This window comes from Haliotis rufescens, unplaced genomic scaffold (genome assembly GCF_023055435.1).
Source record: "Haliotis rufescens isolate VD_foot unplaced genomic scaffold, xgHalRufe1.0.p SCAF_54, whole genome shotgun sequence".
Lineage (NCBI taxonomy): Eukaryota > Metazoa > Mollusca > Gastropoda > Lepetellida > Haliotidae > Haliotis > Haliotis rufescens.
In genome coordinates, this window is record NW_025964268.1 from 2,523,182 (window position 1) to 2,546,382 (window position 23,201).

The 23,201-nt window shown below is 43.0% G+C and overlaps 1 protein-coding gene across 5 annotated transcripts in view; it reads left to right on the top strand.

Moving 5' to 3' along the window:
* The window catches only part of LOC124121936 (SH3 domain-binding protein 2-like), a 46,702-nt gene extending 23,725 nt beyond the window's left edge, over positions 1-22,977 (top strand). For 4 of the 5 annotated variants that reach the window (XM_046485072.2, XM_046485073.2, XM_046485071.2 and 1 more), the window contains exons 2-13: positions 3,044-3,142; positions 5,151-5,276; positions 5,536-5,638; positions 8,617-8,728; positions 10,270-10,328; positions 10,947-11,047; positions 11,674-11,766; positions 12,343-12,491; positions 13,403-13,584; positions 18,511-18,577; positions 18,782-18,838; positions 19,369-22,977. In XM_046485072.2, coding sequence (XP_046341028.1) covers positions 3,085-3,142; positions 5,151-5,276; positions 5,536-5,638; positions 8,617-8,728; positions 10,270-10,328; positions 10,947-11,047; positions 11,674-11,766; positions 12,343-12,491; positions 13,403-13,584; positions 18,511-18,577; positions 18,782-18,838; positions 19,369-19,506 — 1,245 coding nt within the window. In that variant the 5' untranslated portion in view covers positions 3,044-3,084 and the 3' untranslated portion in view covers positions 19,507-22,977. Of the gene's footprint in view, positions 1-526; positions 546-3,043; positions 3,143-5,150; positions 5,277-5,535; positions 5,639-8,616; positions 8,729-10,269; positions 10,329-10,946; positions 11,048-11,673; positions 11,767-12,342; positions 12,492-13,402; positions 13,585-18,510; positions 18,578-18,781; positions 18,839-19,368 lie in introns of those variants that run through there. The other variant, XM_046485074.2, reaches the window with a different exon arrangement.
* Positions 22,978-23,201: the final 224 nt, after the last annotated feature.

The window sequence follows — 23,201 nt, forward strand, 5'->3', positions numbered from 1 at the left end:
AGGCCAACACACACGTAGCGTAGCGCAGTGCAGCAGGTCAGCAGCATTCAAGCAGCAATGTAGTCTGGTATACAGATCCTGATACAAATATATCCAATACAGCCAATGCAAGTCTAAAGTTTAGATTACTGCAGTTTCTGAAAATGAAGAGAATCTCTGGGCTCCTTTTTATTATGTTGTATGAAGATAGTTTAACAACTGTGTTTTTTCTGTAAAATATGTTCATTTTAGAGACTAGTGGAACCTTTGGTAACTTTTATTGGACACATATATTGTATGTTGAATTATGCTGGCTGTACGTTACACCAACACTGAGAACCTTGGCGTACAGGATGGACAGGGAAATACGTGAGAAGAATGCATTAAGGTATCCCTATCGGAGAAGACAAACAACAATAAAAGTAAAGTCCTAGACTGACATTCAGTCACGGAAGTAAAGCTATCTTATTTAAAAGTATATATCTACAAAATAAAAGTAATAAAATCCAAATTAAGCCCAGAACAATTCCTAATTTCAGGCTCGACATGCCCAGTCATTCTAGTGAGTGAGTATGGTTTTACGCCGCTTTTAGCAATATTCCAGCACAATCCACAAGGCTACCCCACTGCCCCCAATCATTCTAAACTTGATTTGGGCTCCTCTTTTAATTAAGGCAGCAAGCAGGGAAAAAGTATTTTTTACTAAATGTATTTAACGAAACTGGTAAAATTTCAAACATGCAGATATGCACGGTGTACAGTAAAGGTTTAAACGCACCCTACTAAACAAACACTACTTATCAGTTTACATATATGACATCATACGCCATGAGACCCTCACTATAACAACATTAAAGTAACACATTCCGCCCTATCACAAGCCCTTCACTTTAACAACATGGCAGTAACACACATGCTTGTGATATATTTGGCCTTTTCCGACAGCGTCTATTGAAACTGGCCATAGTGTTTGCTTACTGTATAAGCTTCCATGTTCATGTTATCTGTGTGCCTATACCAGCCTTTCAAGCGTTACTGTTGAAACTGCACACCAAGTAGCTTTTGACAAAGATCGTTGACAGGTATTATCGGCACTGCAATGTTGTCGCTGAGGTAGGCCTTGGTGGGCGTTGTCCATACATAACCTGCCGGTGTACACCAGTCATTGCTCCTCGTGGACTTTGTCCGTGTATTGATGAATGATTCACGACTGCAAGATACACAGTGAAATCCCCTGCAATCCGGATAAACGGGTGTACGGTTTAACGAAGCATGGGAATAAGGTAATGTCCTTAGTATGGAGCGACCCGTGAAGATCCGGGTTAGAATTGGTCTTCAGCAACTCATGCTTGTCGCAAGAGGCGACTAACGGGATCGGGTGGTAAGGCTCGCTGACTTGGTTGATGCATGTCATCAAATCCAAAATTGCGAGGATTGATGCTCATGATGTCAATCACTGGATTGTCTGGTTCAGTCTCGACTATTCAAAGACCGCCGTCATATAGCTGGAATATTGCTGAGTGCGGCGTTAAACAACAAACACAAACATACTAGTATGTAGCGGGTCCAAACAGGGACAGTCAGGAAAGCGGGTAAGGTGTTCGGATTAAAGGGGTTTCTCTTTATACATGGAACGATTCTTGGTCTGCCAGCACCATACCGAGGTAGGGAGCTCACCAATGTTCACGACCCGCATCAATGTAAACTTCCCTCCAGCATCACCTGAAGAACTGTTCAAAGGGGAGTTACTCCTACTTAGTCACTTGGTGAATAATCTGATGGTCACCAAATGAGTGTTAGGCCACATCACGAAATAACCGTTTCTCATCGCTTTTTAAAATTTCTCAACTTCCGAACCAAGTCAACCTAAATTCACAATTTAACACACAAAAACAGAGCCTTTCATGATCCCTGACCGTCAGGGTGGGTTGCATATAACTCACTGATATAGAGTATATGCACGTGAGATGTTGAAGTATGATAAATGCATTATTATATTGCTCAATAAATATATCCCTGAATACATAATTTAAAACCGCCTCCGTGGCCTAGTGGTAGAGCGTCCACCCTGATAGCGGAAGGTCGGGAGTTCAATCCCCATCTGCGTGATACAAAACGATGTAATAAGATGGTACTTGTTGTTACCCTGTCTTGTGCTCCTCATTAAGGGCTAAACAATGCATGCAATAATGAAGGATTGAATATCAATCAATCAATCATTTACCAAAGTGATATTTTCCTTGAAACATGAAAATACTCTATGGTGAGGCTACCTGTCCGTTATGAGTTCGATCTCGCCTTCTATACATGCGACATATTGTGTTGGCTATACCGTCAGCTTCCATCAGCTGCCCTGACACGCCCTGGTCCACAACTTCACTTCTGTCATGGTTTCTATATTGATGTAATATTTACGACAAATACAGCCGTCATGCTGTACGACCTTTATGCTGTGGGTATTGTTCCTTCTAGCATTTCTACATTTAATATTCATACTCACTGACTCTTGATCGTGTTATATGTCGAGAGCGTACGGTCTACACATTCAACCTTACATAGGTGTATTCATACTCACGGGACACTTTCAGCTGGTGACACTAGTTTTCCTTCCCTATCGGTAACACCTGTCGTGAGAAAAGGTCACAACTGCGTCGTCAGTCAAGGTCAACGTCAAATTGAAAATATTGCCATTCCAGTTTGGGGATAGAAACAGATACAATTTTATTTTGGTAGAACCCATTTTATTCTGAACAAAGACGCCTGACAACTGATAACTAATGGTTGATAGCATGAGCAAACGGTCATAGGAAGTGGTCAACTGTTTTAGAAAATGTGAAGAGGGTGGCAAGAAAATGTTTAGGATTTCTTTGTGGATGGATGTGATTCACATTCTGCATGACTGTTTGTTGGCCCGGGAATGTCATGTATCGGGCGTATTTTACCAAGAGTCAGCGCATGTTATTGGTAAAGAAAGTACAAGCATCCTTTGTGGGTTTTTTCGTAACAATGTTCAACATGTGTCTCGGTAGTGATTAATTATTCATTCTGTTTTTCTGTGTTGTAGTGACGATAATACAGCCATGACTTCCCGGCGTTATTGACGTGATGACATCATCAAGCGCTATGGAGGGCGACATCATCCCAGAGCCCTATACAGGGCTAGGTAGGTCGTGACGCTTGGTGTTACGCATGATCGCATAACTGGATGACTGTTCAATAGGAAGTCGTCAATTGTTATTGTAGTACACAAGGGTCCGTTTGTACTTGACAGTGGGGATTCCTGGTTAGAATAGGACCCCAGCAACTACTGAAACTGACCATAGTGTTTGCTTACCACATGCTTTCATTTTCATGTTAAGCTGTGTGCATATAACAGCCCTTCGTGAAAGCGTTACTGGTGAAACTGTGTATCTGAATATTGGTGAGTGCGGCGTTAAACGACAAACAATCAATGCGTGGTGCCCTTTTCAACTGTATAGTCTAGACGGTTTAATGTGTGTTTGTGCGCGTTTGAGATATCGTCTCTGTGTCATTTGAGTACTGTATTGATAAATATCCTATATATTGATTTTTGAAACAGATGACAATGAACTTTGTATTTCAAGCTGCCACAACTGTGAAGTAGCTCGGGCAGTGTCCTCGTTTGAGCATCCCCTTAAAGGTTTACGGTCTGACTAGATGGCTGACTGCCGTGTTCTGCCGACACTACTTATGTAAAGCTCACTCTAAGGCATAAGGCCACAATAAACTAATCATTATATTTGCATCCATTTTTACAAAAAAAAGTGTGAGAGCAGTGAAGATCCGGGTTAGAATAGGTCTTCAGCAACACATGCTTGTCTCACCCCGTGAAGATCCGGGTTAGAATAGGTCTTCAGCAACACATGCTTGTCTCACCCCGTGAAGATCCGGGTTAGAATAGGTCTTCAGCAACACATGCTTGTCTCACCCCGTGAAGATCAGGGTTAGAATAGGTCTTCAGCAACACATGCTTGTCACACCCCGTGAAGATCCGGGTGAGAACTGGTCTTCTGCAACCCATGCTTGCCATAAAAGGCGACTATGCTTGTCGTAAGAGGCGACTGACGGGATCGGCTGGTCTGGCTCGTTGTCTTGGTTGATGCATGTCATTGTATCCCAATTGCGTAGATCGATGCTCGTGATGTCAATCTCTGGATTGTCTGGTCCAGACATGATTATTAAAAGACCACCGTCGTAGAGTTGAATTAGTACTGAGTGCGGCGTCAAACAACCAACAAACAAACAAACAAAACTGCGAGGCGGGTTGCAAGAAAGTGTTGGACAGTTGTGTACATTAAATGTGGATGTGATTCCCATGTAGCATGAATGTTTGAAGGACCACGTAGATCATGTATCGGGCGTATTTCACCAGGTATAGAAAGACGGCAAGTCATAGCGATTTGTTTCACCTGTGGTACTTGGGGACATTAAATGTGAGGCGGGGTGATTGATAGTAAAGCGGGAAGGTGGGGTAGCCTAGTGGTTAAAATGTTCGCTCGTCACGCAGAATCCCCAAATGGGTACAATGTGTGAAACCAATTTCTGGCGTCCCCCGTTGTGATATTGCTGGAATAATGCTAAACGTGGCGTAAAACCATACTTACTCACTCACTGATAGTGAAGCGAATGGTATGAAAATTTGATAAATAATTGTTTATGTCATAAGCGATTGTAAACTTTCGAGGATAAATGAATGACACGCTAAACGAACCAAGGATGGATGCATCAAACCGGTGTTACTTGACGATATATGGTTAGAACAAGTTTCCTCTGTAATGTGGAGTAAGTGAGTATGTTTTTAAGCCTCTTTTGGCAATATTCCAGCAATATCACGGCGGGGGACACCAGAAATGGCCTTCACATATTGTACCCATTTGGGGAAACGAACCCGGGTCTATGGCGTGACGAGCGAACTTTTCAACCACTAAGCTACCCCACGCCCGCCTGCAATGTGGAAATAATTGTAAATAACCTTTTGACATGGTGCTGTTTGGATGTCCTGTGGATGGCTGGGGTAGCCTTGTGGTGGAAGATTCGATTCGATTCCCCAACTAGGTGCACCCTAAGGACAACATTTCGTGTATACCCCGCCGGAACATTGCCAAAACGGCGTAAAACCCTACTCACTCACTCACTTTGATCAATTCCAGGTGCCCAGCCTCTTCTTCAACACCACCCCCCGCGTCACACGGGCTTTCTACGGAAGAGAGGCAAACGGGAACGCATGTTGGAAAGCTTCCGTCTGACCAGGCCATTGCTTGGCAGGGTTCTACGATGTAAGTGCAGGGTCAGCATTGGTCAGCATTGGTCAGCATGGTCAGCATTGGTCAGCGAGGAAAGTTTTTCTATTCATATTGGCGGGAAGTTTTTGTGTCTCATGAATCTTTATTCATTGCATGTAATTACTATGAGCACGATTTAAAGTTTCATATAATTATACAAGTATTCATGTGTCTTATCTATCTATCAGTCTGTCAGCATCATTGTATCATAAATCTATTGGTATGAATTAATTTAATTTTGTGTTTATTTCAGGGCGGCAGAGATTTGTGGTGATATCCCAGGGGTGTATATACTGCTACTCCAGTGAAACAGCCGGGCGACCTCTTCAGGCGTTCACACTGAAGGGATACAACAGGTAAACAGTAACACCTCGTTTACTCGAACCCCGTTATCTCCATATACTATCGAGGCGGCGTTAACATGTAACTCGCCACCCCTTCACTCTGTCCACTCGTCATTGGAGACCATCCCATTGGAGGTATTAAGGTTGATCTTAAGATTCTGTTTCATTTGTACTTCGTTACATTAAGCATTTGCATTTTGTCTTTAAAACGGAGCTGACGTGGAAGCCCAATGATAACGGTTTTCGTTCAACACGATGAAGACCCAATTCGTGGGTATCCTCGACTATGCAGGGCATTCCATCTCCATTCTGTTCTGGTAAATACCCTGGACCTATTCGCTACCATAGCTTAGTTGTTTTATCAATACTTTCCCGAAGAATGCCTCTCCCATATTTTCCTATTGGAAGGCTACTTTAGCGTCGTGTCAGTCGAATCGGACTCAAATTATTGCAGCAAATAGTCGAATGAATCTAGGGTGTTGATGATAACAAAATGAAGATATAATACACTGGATAATCGTGGATAATCTTAGCGTGCCCTGTCGTGATAATACCGGAAGCCGCATGATACCTTCCTCAAATACGCGTCCATGTTTATTGTTGTTTTTTTATGTGGAGTGTGAGAAAAATCGTGTGTTGGGTAAATTTAAACTTTGCAAAAAGTCTTAAAACCATATTCCCCTAGCTTCTCAAGCTGCTGTGAAACGCATTCACTCACTCACCAACCTCCTTACTCTACTGTAAACCGTAATCACTCACCTACCTCTTTACTCTACTGTAAACCGTATTCACTCACCTACCTCCTTACTCTACTGTAAACCATAATCACTCACTCCCCTACCTCCTTACTCTACTGTAAACCGTAATCACTCACCTACCTCCTTACTCTACTGTAAACCGTAATCACTCACTCACCTACCTCCTTACTCTACTGTAAACCGTATTCACTCACTCACTCCCCTACCTCCTTACTCTACTGTAAACCGTATTCACTCACTCACTCCCCTACCTCCTTACTCTTCTGTAAACCGTATTCACTCACTCACCTACCTCTTTACTCTACTGTAAACCGTATTCACTCACCTACCTCCTTACTCTACTGTAAACCATAATCACTCACTCCCCTACCTCCTTACTCTACTGTAAACCGTATTCACTCACCTACCTCCTTACTCTACTGTAAACCGTATTCACTCACTCACTCCCCTACCTCCTTACTCTACTGGAAACCGCATTCACTCACTCACCTACCTCCTTACTCTACTGTAAACCGCATTCACTCACTCACCTACCTCCTTACTCTACTGTAAACCGCATTCACTCACTCACCTACCTCCTTACTCTACTGGAAACCGCATTCACTCACTCACCTACCTCCTTACTCTACTGTAAACCGCATTCACTCACTCACCTACCTCCTTACTCTACTGGAAACCGCATTCACTCACTCACCTACCTCCTTACTCTACTGTAAACCGTATTCACTCACTCACCTACCTCCTTACTCTACTGTAAACCGCATTCACTCACTCACCTACCTCCTTACTCTACTGTAAACCGCATTCACTCACTCACCTACCTCCTTACTCTACTGTAAACCGTATTTACTCAGTCACTCACCTACCTCCTTACTCTACTGTAAACCGTATTTACCCACTCACTCACCTACCTCCTTACTCTATAGTAAACCTATTAATCTTTCAGAAGAAAACATATATATATATTCTCACCTTTTTCATTCAGAAATTCTGTAAAAACGTACACTGTTTTGTCCTGTCTTGAAATCACCTGTTTTGACTGGAAACATGTGGTAAACAAGGGGAACAACTGCTGATTGGTGGGAATTAGCACTGATGCCTTTTCAGTGTTGGCATAAACTGTAGACGTAATGTTCCTGTAATTAACTCCTTTTTTTATTTTAAGATGTCACGTAGCTTACATCACGTAGCTTACATCACGAAGCTTACATCACGATCTATAAAACACCCTCAAAACATGTGGAATATATTTACAATCTTGTTTCTCACTTTGTCAAGCAGACAGCACTTCGGCAACATGAGCATAATTCCTGTACCATCATCGCGAGACCAGTTTTTATGTATCGGCAGTAACGTAGCTTACAAGCTTAACTCAACTCTCAAAAATGGTGCTATTTTCGTGATATAAAGTGTTTATACATATTACAGGATGCCTGTCACCACTTTGGCTCCCCAACGTGTGTATTCGTGATGTCTTATGAACAATTATTTTGTTTTTATATCTTGAAATGACAGTTGCTGTTTCAAACAGAAATAAAGTAACGTAGCTTACCTGAAAACAGGCGACACGTTTTTAACAAGCATAACTTTGTCATTTAATAAGATAGCTCTGTGAAATTTGGTGTTCTAGTGCATGATATATCAGAGGTACTGAAAAACCAAGAATAACTTGCTTAAACATAAGGACATTTAACAAATCACAATCGTTTCATGATTGATATTAAAATCGACAATGACATTATACTAAAATGTTGCTATTATGACCGATGCTGCAAAAATATGGTTTGGAAAGCAACCAAAATGTCAGTGTAATATCTTTCCCAATACCATTCCCAACATTTACCCTCTCTGTCAAGTTTATTTAATGATAAATATACGGCTAGTGGCTAAGCGACAGGTTAAATTTGAAATTGTACATTCTTCGTGAGAATGGGTGATTCACCCACTCACCTACCTCCTTGCTCTACTGTGAACCGTTTTTACTCACTCACTCACCTACCTCCTTACTCTACTGTAAACCGTATTTACTCACTCACTCACTCACCTACCTCCTTGCTCTACTGTGAACCGTATTTACTCACTCACTCACCTACCTCCTTACTCTACTGTAAACCGTATTTACTCACTCACTCACCTACCTCCTTACTCTACTGTAAACCGTATTCACTCTCACCTACCTCCTTTCTCTGATGTAAACAGCATTCACTCACCTACCACCTTACTCTACTGTAGGTTACTGGCAATGGATGAGGAACCATCAACTCCCTGGGCATTCAGAATTTCCTCCCCTGACGAAACAGCGAAGGTTCATTACTTCTCCTGCGTCAGCGACGTGGATCGAATGGTAATGATATTGTCCATGACGATTTGGTAATATATATTCCATTACAATTAATATGTGTATAACCCGACACCTCCCACGCCCTTCAAGTGTGGTAGCACCTGGTTAACGGTATCTTGATGGGAGAATTATAAACCCATTAACAAAAATCCAATATCCTTTGCAATGTCAAGCCCTAATACTTTTCGACCAAACTTTACCTGAATGGGATTCCAGGTCAGATAGAAGTCATTTATATTATCAGCCATTGGTTTGTCAATATTGAGGAGTACACGTACTAAGTTCTCAGTCAATGGACCTTTATTTGTTTGGTCATTCCTTTAGTTGGAATGAACCCCGAGTAACCACACAGTAACCCCCGAGTAACCACACAGTAACCCCCGAATAACCACACAGTAACCCCCGAGTAACCACACAGTAATCCCCGAGTAACCACACAGTAACCCCCGAGTAACCACACAGTAACCCCCTAGTAACCACACAGTAACCCCCGAGTAACCACATAGTAACCCCCTAGTAACGACACAGTAACACTCAAGTAACCACACAGTAACCCCCGAGTAACCACCATATAGTAACCCCCTAGTAACCACACAGTAACCCCCGAGTAACCACACAGTAACCCGGGTAACCACACAGAAACCCCCGAGTAACCACACAGTAACCCCCGAGTAACCACACAGTAACCCCCAAGTAACGACACAGTAACCCCGAGCAACCACACAGTAACCCGGGTAACCACACAGTAACCCCCGAGTAACCACACAGTTACCCGGGTAACCACACAGTAACCCCCGAGTAACCACACAGTAACCCCCAAGTAACCACACAGTAAACCCCAAGTAACCACACAGTAACCCCCGAGTAACCACACAGTAACCCCCGAGTAACCACACAGTAACCCCCGAATAACCACACAGTAACCCCCGAGTAACCACACAGTAACCCCCGAGTAACCACACAGTAACCCCCGAGTAACCACACAGTAACCCCTAGTAACCACACAGTAACCCCCGAGTAACCACATAGTAACCCCCTAGTAACGACACAGTAACACTCGAGTAACCACACAGTAACCCCCGAGTAACCACCATATAGTAACCCCCTATTTTACGTCACAGTAACCCCCGAGTAACCACACAGTAACCCGGGTAACCACACAGAAACCCCCGAGTAACCACACAGTAACCCCCGAGTAACCACACAGTAACCCCCGAGTAACCACATAGTAGCCCCCTAGTAACGACACAGTTACCCCGAGGAACCACACAGTAACCCCCTAGTAACCACACAGTAACCCGGATAACCACACAGTAACCCCCGAGTAACCACACAGTAACCCCCGAGTAACCACACAGTAACCCCCAAGTAACCACACAGTAACCCCCAAGTAACCACACAGTAACCCCCAAGTAACCACACAGTAACCCCCGAGTAACCACACAGTAATCCCCGAGTAACCACACAGTAACCCCCGAGTAACCACACAGTAATGCTGATATCCGCATTGATAGTTATTTGACTTTGATTTCATTGTGTTGAAGACTTGGATGAAGGCTTTTCGCGAGGAGATGATGCTCGCCAACAAAGTGAAGGATGACCGGTGAGAAAGAAGGAGTAGTATTAGTAGTAGTATAAGTATTAGTATTAGTATTAGTAGTATTAGAAGTAGTAGTTCGTTTGTTTGTTGCTTTACGCCGAATTCGGCAATATTCCAACCATATGCCGGCGGTCTGTAAATAAACGAATCTGGACCAGACAAATTCAGTGATTGGCATCATGAACAATCTCACTAAAATCCTATCTTGTTTCTTGCTACTGCTAAAGAAAGATCTGAGGTCATCCCATTACGGGTCACTTCGGAACGACAATTCACCCGATCAATCAGAGGGACACTTACCAGAAAGTGATAGTCGGAATGTGTCTTCTAATCATTCAACCTCGAAAAAGGTTGACACGGGGTTTTCCGAACGACAGTTACGGACTGCCCGTCTGTCTCCGGCTTCAGTTTGATAAACATTTCTCTCATCTCGTGACGGAGGAAAAGGAGATATTTTCACTCGTCGCTACGCCACTCGTGAAAATATGTCCTTTTCCCCGTCACTCGATGAGGGAAACAATATATTTCACTCGACACATGAAAGATCCTCTATATATTTAGCTGTATTCAGGTACGGTGATAAAGCAGGTAACCTCATTGCTAACAAATGGCGTCGTGTAGTTTCAGTGCAGGGTCCGTGGCGTCCACCAGCTCCTCCAAAGACGTCTACGTCATGCTCCATAAGCCTATATTTGAACCCCCACAGAGTGAGGACAGTGATGGTATGTAATTACACTACGTTGTCCATTAAGGCTGACATCCAGGGTATACTATCTCCATTCTATTAGGATAAATACCCTGGAGTCATACGTAACCGTTACGGAAGTGACGCCATCGCCATCTGTTTCGATAATGAAAAACTCCAAGCTTTTTTGAATCTGAAGTCTGTCTTTTCTAGGGAATGCTAGAGGAGATATTGTCGCGATGTCGCATTGTCGCGTTGTCGACCTTCCAAAAAAGCGAAAACTGTCAAAATTTACCAAAGTGTGACAACCCGACATTTTGACCATGTGTCGCATTGTCGCTCTTTGGTAAATGTTGACACATAGTGCTTGTTTTTGTGCGGGTGACAACGCGACAATGCGACAATACCTAAAAGTTTTAATTATCGAAACTTTACTAATCGTAATAACCTGATACCCTGCTAGAGATAAAAGGTCAATCAATGTCAAGATACCAAGCACGTCGGTACCATTATGCTCACAAGGGTAAGGCGGTAAAACTATAGTCATACTGCCATACTGCAATTGCTTCCAATTTTCTTTGTATTTATTTTAGAAATTTGTATTTTGGAAAAGATGTGTGTGTAACTCCAGTTGCTATTACTGCTGCTGGTTGATTGATTCAGAGGATTCCGACGAAGAGGAAGACGACTCCGACTACGACCAAATAAACGACTTAGACCTGGAGAAGGCCAGGCGACCACGGATACCTCTACCTCGTGAGTAACCTTCACCTTGCACGGGGTGAGTGAGTGAGTAGGTTTGGATTAACGCCGCTTTGAACAATATTCAGTTATATCACGCAGTGTCAGCTCGATGTGGGAGGAAAGCCCGAAGTGATGCAGGTCTTAGACGTTTAGCACTGTGGTGAAACCCACGAGCACGGGTATGGTGCTGACAAACCTAAAACCATAATCAGGATCAACCAGGTTTGGAACACACGATAATATGTTTCTGGCAAGTCTAAGGAACGCAACTCTGCACATTACGGCGTCTCAGCAAACTGTCCCAACTTGCAAAGATGTCTAGCGCAAGCCCGTGTTCTGATACTCGAGAATGTTCAGCAGTTGTCTGTAACAAAAACTGTTCACTGTGTTAGTACCGGGGCAGCCATGGACGACGGAAATGGGGATCAGGCGGTCACAGCCTGTGACGTTGCACCTCTACTTCAGTGGTTACTTGTGCTAACAACCTCTGGATAGTTTGTTTTCAAGCCGTCATATCAAAAGTTTAATATTGTTGACAATGGCTTTGTTACAGAATTTGAGGATATAATAATCATTTGTGTTTCCTAGCAACCCCCGATGACCCAGCATATAAGGAGGTCACAAAGGAGGACCGGAAAGCCCCAGAGAAGAAACCATTACCAACGCCACATAAACCAAAGTCGGAGAAGCACACGTACATCAACTCGCCAAAGCATACAAGTACAAAGACTAACAGTGTACGTTTCAGAATGGGTATTGTGCTGTCGGCAATGATTATGTCTGTAATTATCGCGTGATAAAGGTAGGAACTAAACTACAACGAAATATTTGATAAAGAAAGACGCGCGCACAATCATCTTCACTCATAAGCACAAGCATTTAAACACACGCTCGCGGTTCGGTCGCGATCAAAGGATGTTTGTTGTGTTCTCGCTGCTGAAACAAACGTCCCACGGCCGCGACTGTGGTGCACGCAGTCTCGATCGTTCTGCCAACATCAGGAGTTGATATTTGTTATGAATGCTTTTGTATGATGGTCTTTGTTATCGAATGATCATTGCCAACTTGCCTCAAACAACATTATCACGTACAGTAAGCTACGGTTATAACGAACTGAAAGGGGCATTTTAGCTCGTAATAACCGTAGTTCGTTATTAGCATGTTCGTTATAACCGTAGTTTACTGTATTCCTGTTTTTAATGACACAATATTTTACTATGATGGAATCGCTAATGCAGGTTAGTATCCAATCATGCAAAGTTCATGATCCATGTCTTTGCTGTGCAACTTAGCTTATCAACTTTTCACAGTTCATGTTGCTGGAACATAACAATCGCCCATAGTTTGCGTGTTGCTATGCAACATGGTAAGTAAACCATTCATAGAACATGTCGTTGATACGATACTTGCTGAGTCAAGCGTTTATAGTTTTGTAATTTTGATTCAGTGATATAGCAAGATTATTGTTGACTTAACACAACGCTCAGTCGCTCAGTCGCTCACTCATTTATTCCACCCAGCAACCACAAAGCAATCAGGCAATGAATTATCATTGTATCGAAGCATTTGAAGCAACCTATCACGCGTTCAAACCCTTCATTAATCCACACTACTTCGCCAATAAATTGATTAATCATCTTTTATTTAGCTTCCGGCGCAAGCGTCTTCCTTGCCAGCTAAATCAGCTGCGCCGAAGGCGAAAGCTATATCTGAGGCAAAACAAGCACTACAACCACCTAAACCCAAGACGAAGCCTAAACCAACATCGCCCACTGTGCCATCGGAGAAAGAGTACTTCTTCCCTGAAAGTGACAGAGACAAAGCACTGTCGTGAGTATAATCGCAGACCCTTGTTATACGTTATAACCTGGGGAAGAGGACGGCAATGTTTAGAACAAATGACCTCTTCTTTATAGTGTTGAAATTTTGAATAATTTGTCAAGTGTTCGTATCAACGAGACTTCGAAGTATTTTAATGGTCATAAAATTCGGGTTTCTATTACAGCCATGTTGAGATGCCGCGGCAGGTTCATTGTAGTCAGTAGTAGTCAATCTCTATCACCTGGTTGACTGTGTATCGTCTTCCCCCAGTAGCCTCTGTAGTCAGTCTCTGTCACCTGGTTGACTGTGAATCACCTTCCCTCAGTAGCCACTGAAGTCAATCTCTGTCACCTGGTTGACTGTGTATCATCTTCCCAAAGTAGTCACTGTAGTCAATCTCTATCACCTGGTTGACCGTGTATCGTCTTCCCCCAGTAGCCTCTGTAGTCAGTCTCCTTCACCTGGCTGGCTGTGAATCATCTTCCCCCAGTAGCTACTGTAGTCAGTCTCTGTCACCTGGTTAACCGTGTACCATCTTCCCCCAGTAGCCACTATAGTCAGTCTCTGTCACCTGGTTGGCTGTGTATCATCTTACCCCAGTAGCTTCTGTAGTCAGTCTCTGTCACCTGGTTGGCTGTGTATCATCTTCCCCCAGTAGCCTCTGTAGTCAGTCTCTGTCACCTGGTTAACTGTGTATCATCTTCTCCCAGTAGACACTGTAGTCAGTCTCTGTTACCTGGTTAACTGTGTATCATCTTCCCCAAGTAGCTACTGTAGTCACTCTCTGTCACCTATTTGGCTGTGTATCATCTTACCCCAGTAGCCTCTGTAGTCAGTCTCTGTCACCTGGTTGACTGTGTATCGTCTTCCCCCAGTAGCCTCTGTAGTCAGTCTCTGTCACCTGGTTGACTGTGTATCATCTTCCCTCAGTAGCCACTGTAGTCAATCTCTGTCACCTGGTTGACTGTGTATCATCTTCCCAAAGTAGCCACTGTAGTCAATCTCTATCACCTGGTTGACCGTGTGTCGTCTTCCCCCAGTAGCCTCTGTAGTCAGTCTCTGTCACCTGGCTGGCTGTGTATCATCTTCCCCCAGTAGCTACTGTAGTCAGTCTCTGTCACCTGGTTAACTGTGTATCATCTTCCCCAAGTAGCTACTGTAGTCAGTCTCTGTAACCTATTTGGCTGTGTATCATCTTACCCCAGTAGCCTCTGTAGTCAGTCTCTGTCACCTGGTTGGCTGTGTGTCATCTTCCCCCAGTAGCTTCTGTAGTCAGTCTCTGTCACCTGGTTTGCTGTGTATCATCTTCCCCCAGTAGCCTCTGTAGTCAGTCTCTGTCACCTGGTTAACTGTGTATCATCTTCTCCCAGTAGACACTGTAGTCAGTCTCTGTTACCTGGTTAACTGTGTATCATCTTCCCCAAGTAGCTACTGTAGTCAGTCTCTGTAACCTATTTGGCTGTGTATCATCTTACCCCAGTAGCCTCTGTAGTCAGTCTCTGTCACCTGGTTGGCTGTGTATCATCTTCCCCCAGTAGCCTCTGTAGTCAGTCTCTGTCATCTGGTTGACCGTGTACCATCTTCCCCCAGTAGCTACTGTAGTCAGTCTCTGTCACCTGGTTGGCTGTGTATCATCTTCTCCCAGTAGCCTCTGTAGTCAGTCTCTGTCACCTGGTTGACCGTGTACCATCTTCCCCCAGTAGCCTCTGTAGTCAGTCTCTGTCACCTGGTTGGCTGTGAATCATATTACCCCAGTAGCTACTGTAGTCAGTCTCTGTCACCTGGTTAACCGTGTACCATCTTCCCCCAGTAGCCACTATAGTCAGTCTCTGTCACCTGGTTGGCTGTGTATCATCTTCCCCCAGTAGCTTCTGTAGTCAGTCTCTGTCACCTGGTTGGCTGTGTATCATCTTCCCCCAGTAGCTACTGTAGTCAGTCTCTGTAACCTATTTGGCTGTGTATCATCTTACCCCAGTAGCCTCTGTAGTCAGTCTCTGTCACCTGGCTGGCTGTGTATCATCTTCCCCCAGTAGCTACTGTAGTCAGTCTCTGTCACCTGGTTAACTGTGTATCATCTTCTCCCAGTAGCCTCTGTAGTCAGTCTCTGTCACCTGGTTGACCGTGTACCATCTTCCCCCAGTAGCCTCTGTAGTCAGTCTCTGTCACCTGGTTGGCTGTGAATCATATTACCCCAGTAGCTACTGTAGTCAGTCTCTGTCACCTGGTTAACCGTGTACCCTCTTCCCACAGTAGACACTTTAGTCAGTCTCTGTCACCTGGTTGGCTGTGTATCATCTTCCCCCAGTAGCTTCTGTAGTCAGTCTCTGTCACCTGGTTGGCTGTGTATCATCTTCCCCCAGTAGCCTCTGTAGTCAGTCTCTGTCACCTGGTTAACTGTGTATCATCTTCTCCCAGTAGACACTGTAGTCAGTCTCTGTTACCTGGTTAACTGTGTATCATCTTCCCCAAGTAGCTACTGTAGTCACTCTCTGTCACCTATTTGGCTGTGTATCATCTTACCCCAGTAGCCTCTGTAGTCAATCTCTATCACCTGGTTGACCGTGTGTCGTCTTCCCCCAGTAGCCTCTGTAGTCAGTCTCTGTCACCTGGCTGGCTGTGTATCATCTTCCCCCAGTAGCTACTGTAGTCAGTCTCTGTCACCTGGTTAACTGTGTACCATCTTCCCCCAGTAGCCACTGTAGTCAGTCTCTGTCACCTGGTTGGCTGTGTGTCATCTTCCCCCAGTAGCTTCTGTAGTCAGTCTCTGTCACCTGGTTGGCTGTGTATCATCTTCCCCCAGTAGCCTCTGTAGTCAGTCTCTGTCACCTGGTTAACTGTGTATCATCTTCTCCCAGTAGACACTGTAGTCAGTCTCTGTTACCTGGTTAACTGTGTATCATCTTCCCCAAGTAGCTACCGTAGTCAGTCTCTGTAACCTATTTGGCTGTGTATCATCTTACCCCAGTAGCCTCTGTAGTCAGTCTCTGTCTCCTGGTTGACCGTGTATCATCTTCCCCCAGTAGCCTCTGTAGTCAGTCTCTGTCACCTGGTTGGCTGTGTATCATCTTCCCCCAGTAGCCTCTGTAGTCAGTCTCTGTCACCTGGTTGACCGTGTACCATCTTCCCCCAGTAGCCTCTGTAGTCAGTCTCTGTCACCTGGTTAACCGTGTACCATCTTCCCCCAGTAGCTACTGTAGTCAGTCTCTGTCACCTGGTTGGCTGCGTGTTATCTTCTCCCAGTAGCCTCTGTAGTCAGTCTCTTTCACCTGGTTGACCGTGTACCATCTTCCCCCAGTAGCCTCTGTAGTCAGTCTCTGTCACCTGTTTGGCTGTGAATCATATTACCCCAGTAGCTACTGTAGTCAGTCTCTGTCACCTGGTTAACCGTGTACCATCTTCCCCCAGTAGCCACTATAGTCAGTCTCTGTCACCTGGTTGGCTGTGTATTATCTTCTCCCAGTAGCCTCTGTAGTCAGTCTCTGTCACCTGGTTGACTGTGTATCATCTTCCCCCAGTAGCCTCTGTAGTCAGTCTCTTTCACCTGGTTGACCGTGTACCATCTTCCCCCAGTAGCCCAGTCTCTGTCACTTTCCCCGTTATGATCCGTGCTAGAAAAGGCGACTATGCTTGTCGTAAGAGGCGACTTACGGGATCGAATGGTCAGGCTCGCTGACTTGGTTGATGCATATCGTCGTATCCCAATTGCGTGGATCGGTGCTCGTTTTAAGAATGACTTGGTTGTCTGATCCAGGCTTTATTATATGCAGACCGCCGACATATAGCTGGAATATTGCTGAAAAGGTGTTATTTTGTGTTATCGGACCCCAGGTCCCCAGTAGCCTCTGTTGTCAGTCTCTGGTCGTCGTTAGAGCGCTGAAACATGGCTACCGGTGGCGTGTCACGTGGTATATGTTTATATCATTATGTGCTTTATGCAGTTACATTTTGAGTTTTTCGAAAATTCACAGACATTGATAATCTATACAATTAACCATTCGCCCATATACAACATTAAGTGTGTATGTTCAGTTTGGTTGTATATTAAGCTTATGTACAACTACTAGTTTAGTAAATTAATAAGCTGATATTCAATACTTTGAATTTATATTCAGACGACACATATTTTTAATAAAATAATATTTTTTCGAGAACCTTAACAGGAACATTAATCTGTTATGCCTCGTTTTACCTGCGTAGATTAGGTAAGATGTGATTTGTTTGTTTAACGCCGCACTCAGCAATAGGCCATCAATGTGACGGCGGTCTGTAAGTAATGGAACCTGGACAAGACGATCCAGTGATTGACATCATTAGCATCTATCTACGCAGTTGGGTTCCGATGACATACATCGATCAAGTTAGCGAGCCTGACCACCCCGATTCCGTTAGTCACCTCTTCGCAAAAAGCGATACCAATACTGCTGAAGACCAATTCTAACGTGGGTCATCACGTGGTGCCCAATTCAATCGCCTCTTACGACCAGTAATGGGGTGCTGGGACACATTCTACCCCGGGACCCCACGGGAAAGATTAGATATGAAACCAGACTGTTATAGATATATGTTCATCTTTAATAGATTCAGTCTCATAAAAGTCAGATATTTTATTCCGAAACGATACATCTCTGCATTAAGATATGAGGACACCTTCATAATAGCCATGAACATCCAAAAGGGAGTGCCGTTGATCGAATGTTTGTGTTCTCTATGGGATTTTCATATGTACAAATCGGAATCCGAATCGTTTTAGAAAGCTGCATCTTTCGACACAAGTCCCCATGCAGCTTAATCTAGATTGGGCGGTCAAAGTTCACGTGCCGCCTCTTCCCGCGGAGGTGTCCTCCGATCTGGGTGAGGCATGATGTCGGAGTAACAGATGTTATTTAAATGAGATGATTGAAGTGTATTGAATATAAAATATGTCTTTCTTTTCAGTATTCTACGAGAGCAGAATGACCAAGGGACGTATCTTGTGCGGAAGTCCCGTACGAATGACCAGAAGGTGCTCCAATCTTCCGATTTTGCATACTTGTAAAACTTTATGATAATATAATACATTTTCATTAATAAATATCTAACCGGAAACGGCCTTGTGTGAGGGTCAAGGTACTGGGTAATCCTAAACAGAACTCAAGTGTATTTTCTGGAAGAGGACACTTCTGAAAGTACGGTGAGGTTAAATATCTGTTTTGCTTTCTTTGTTTAGGTGCTTTCTGTAATGACCGAAGATGCCGTCATCAAGGAATACAAAATTTTGCAAAAGGTGAGGAGTATAATGAAAGTGGACATCGAAACGGTTGTCATCATTTTCAGTGAATCTGACAATAAATGGACAGATTATTCAGTCGATTTTAAAATTGACTGATTTTACGCTGATAACATATATATCTATGTTTCATTTTACATTAGTATTTTCATATTTCTATGATTTGTTGAATCCATGTCAGGCTTTCTAAAACTTTTGAATCAAAACTCAAACCACATCTTTTCCATCACTTGGCTGAGGCAGATACCTAGATGAAGGAACTGTTCAGGGGCACTGTGCCACGTACCACTTTACCGCCATCTATATAAGTTGATTTAGTGTTCAACTGTAGCGCTTTGAACGAACACCGAGTATATTATTATTATTATTATTATTGTTGTTACTATTACGACGACGACGATGATGATGATGATTATTATTATAATAATAACCTGCTTCACTTTCATGACTAAAATACTGTTCAAAGGGGCGTTAGACCAAGGTCACTCACTCACCAATCTAATAGAAAAACGTTTTCATTATTTCAGGAGAAACAGGTTACGATTAACAACCGCGACTACTACAAGTCTGTGGGAGATCTACTCGTTGCCTATCATGCGAAGCCACTACCGAACAGAACCACTTCTTTAGGGAGAGCGTATAGTTCCACGGATCTCCGACCGTGAGGGATCTCCATGACTGGGCAGATACTGGCCACGTCTCATGGTTACAGATTTATAGACATTTATTTGCTCAACAACTTGGATGACCGGGGTTATTATGACGCGTCTATGGAGTCGACTGAGATAGTTTCCCTTCAAGATACAGGGTTGTCTCCCTTCCTGGAGAGTGCATCCAGACTGTGGTCTTGTGTTGTGGATACACCATAACAATTTCATCAATATATAATATTTTTTCTCGTCAACTTTAGGGAAGTCATAGGTGCCACAGAGATTCAACCACGCTTGTTCTAATGCCTGTTAGTATTTTTTGTCTTAATGGAAATCTCGTGTCACATCGAGACCTATTTGCGCTCTTGTATACGTTTTACCACTTGTTGGAGACGATGTACTGATAGAAACCATTCGTAACCAACTCCTGCCATTCCGGGACTATCCGAATGGAGACTCGTGCCCTTCTCGAAGAATTCCATATTGGCGCCCTTTGTCACCAGTCTCACCTTTCCGTTATATACAACATGTTTAGATCGTCATGTTTAGCACGATGAAGGGAAAGCTTTGTCTTTGTACATGTTTAGATATGTTTAGCACGATGAAGAGAGAGCTTTGTCTTTGTACATGTTGAGATCGTTATGTTCAGCACGATTAAGGGAAAGCTTTGTCTTTGTACATGTTTAGATCGTCATGTTTAGCACGATGAAGGGAAAGCTTTGTCTTTGTACATGTTTAGATCGTTATGTTCAGCACGATGAAGGGAAAGCTTTGTCTCTGTACATGTTAAGATCGTTATGTTTAGCACGATGAAGGGAAAGCTTTGTCTTTGTACATGTTTAGATCGTCTTCAGCACGATGAAGGTAAAGCTTTGTCTCTGTACATGTTTAGATCGTCATGTTTAGCACGATGAAGGGAAAGCTTTGTCTTTGTACGTGTTTAGATCGTCATGTTTAGCAAGATGAAGGGAAAGCTTTGTCTCTGTACATGTGTAGATCGTTATGTTTAGTCACAATAAAGAGAAAGCTTTGTCTTTGTACACGTTTAGATAGTCTTCAGCACGATGAAGAGAAAGCTGTGTCTTTGTACATGTTTAGATCGTCATGTTTAGCACGATGAAGGGAAAGCTTTGTCTTTGTACATGTTCAGATCGTTATGTTCAGCACGATGAAGGGAAAGCTTTGTTTTTTAACAAGTTTAGATCGTTATGTTCAGCACGATGAAGGGAAAGCTTTATCTTTGTAAATGTTTAGATCGTCTTCAGGACGATGAAGGGAAAGCTTTGTCTTTGTACATGTTTAGATCGTCATGTTTAGCACGATGAAGGGAAAGCTTTGTTTTTGTACATGTTTAGATCATTATGTTCAGCACGATGAAAGGAAAGCTTTGTCTTTGTACATGTTTAGATCGTCATGTTTAGCATGATGAAGGTAAAGCTTTATCTTTGTACATGTTTAGATCGTTATGTTCAGCACGATGAAGGGAAAGCTTTATCTTTGTACATGTTTAGATCGTCATGTTTAGCACGATGAAGGGAAAGCTTTGTTTTTGTACATGTTTAGATCATTATGTTCAGCACGATGAAAGGAAAGCTTTGTCTTTGTACATGTTTAGATCGTCATGTTTAGCACGATGAAGGGAAAGCTTTATCTCTGTACATGTTTAGATCGTTATGTTTAGCACGATTAAGGGAAAGCTTTGTCTTTGTACGTGTTTAGATCGTCATGTTAAGCACGACGAAGAGAAAGCTTTGTCTCTGTACATGTTTAGATCGTCATGTTTAGCACGATGAAGAGAAAGTTTTGTCTTTGTACATGTTTAGATCGTCATGTTTAGCACGATGACTAGAAAGCTTTGTCTTTGTACGTGTTTAGATCGTCATGTTAAGCACGACGAAGAGAAAGTTTTGTCTTTGAACATGTTTAGATCGTCATGTTTAGCACGATGACTAGAAAGCTTTGTCTATGTACATGTTTAGATGGTAAGAGAAAACTTTGTGCAAACACAAACCGATCCAAGTATGAACAAGACCTGCGTTCCCTTTATCTCATGGAATAGTGTTATGTTGATATCTATACTTCATTGATGCATATTCTGACAAGGATTGCTGTATAAACAGACTATGTGTGTCTACAATTCTCGCAGTTAAGCCAACTCGGACACAGATTCCCCACAACAGATTAAGTTGAAAAAAAGAGACAGTGATATTGTAATGTGAGAATCTCAGAGAATGGGGCCAAATACTTGTTCTTATTGTACGTTTTAATTCCGCCGTATCCCTGTGAAAAACACTCATCCTGTAAGTGTATATTGTCCTCCTTATACATGATATTGACCCTACGGGAAGATATGATGGTAATTATCTCTTAATAATATAATGTCATTCTTAAAATAATCGAAATTTAAGATCATAGTTTAAGAAACCGCGTAGAAATACAATGCCTGAGTGAACTGCCCATTTAAAAGGATATTGTTCCAAATGATTTGTGCTACGCCGAATTTAAATGATAATGTTCCAAATGACTTGACGCCACGCCACATTAATGATGATATCGTTCTTAATTATTTGTGCCACGCCCATTTATAATGAAATTGTTCCAAATGATTTGTGTCACGCCAATTTATAATGATATTGTTCCAAATGATTTGTGCCATGCCCATTTATAATGATATTGTTCCAAATGATTTCTGCCGCGCCCATTTATGATATTGTTCCAAATGAGTTGCAGACACTCCCCATTTATAAAGAATTCGTTCCAAATGCGTTGAAGCCACGCCCCATTTATAATGATATTGTTCCAAATGATTTGTGCCACGCCCATTTATAATGATATTGTTCCAAATGATTTGCAGCCATGCCTTTTTTATAATGATATTGTTCCAAATGATTTGTGCCAGGCCCTTTTATAATGATATTGTTTCCCCCAGGATGGTGATGTCACGCCCTGATATTGTTTCCTCTAGTATGGTGATGTCACACCGTGATATTCTTTCCCCCAGGATGGTGATGACACGCCGTGAAATTCTTTTCCCCAGGATGGTGATGACACGCCGTGATATTCTTTCCTCCAGGATGGTGATGTCACGCCGTAATATTGTTTCCTCCAGTATGGTGATGACACGCCGTGATATTGTTGTTTTCCAAGATGGTGATGTCAGCCCAAGAGACAGGCCAAGGATTTGAACTACGAATCCAGTCGACCAATTGGACCTGCAACTTAGGCAAATATTATCGAATATCTTGGGGGATATATGCTCAACGAAGAATAGACTGTTTCGGTCGTATGTTTATGTTTAAACAGAAGTATTATTATGGCATCATTCATATTCATAATGTTAAAATGTCAGTAGTTTAACATCCTCGTGCCATTACTTTTCGTCGCAAGTGATCCATAAGATGAGTAATTATACAAAAGTATGTAGAAGATAGTGGTCGTTCTTGTGAATAAAAGAAGGGTCCCATTCACTTTCAGATATAATGTACATGTCTCAGGTGTTCTAGTTATTCTTCTTTTTCGTTGTGACACCGACCCTAGGACCCAAGAGTGCACGCGTAGCTACTGTAACAAGGGTTTATACTTTCAAATGCACCAAATGATGCGAAGAAGGGTGCGTGTACTGGGCCCACGACACAAACACGACGGGGCACATGCTCGAGTCCCTCGGGTTGGAGTTTGTGGCAATGGCCGTACATATCGTCGATTTCGTC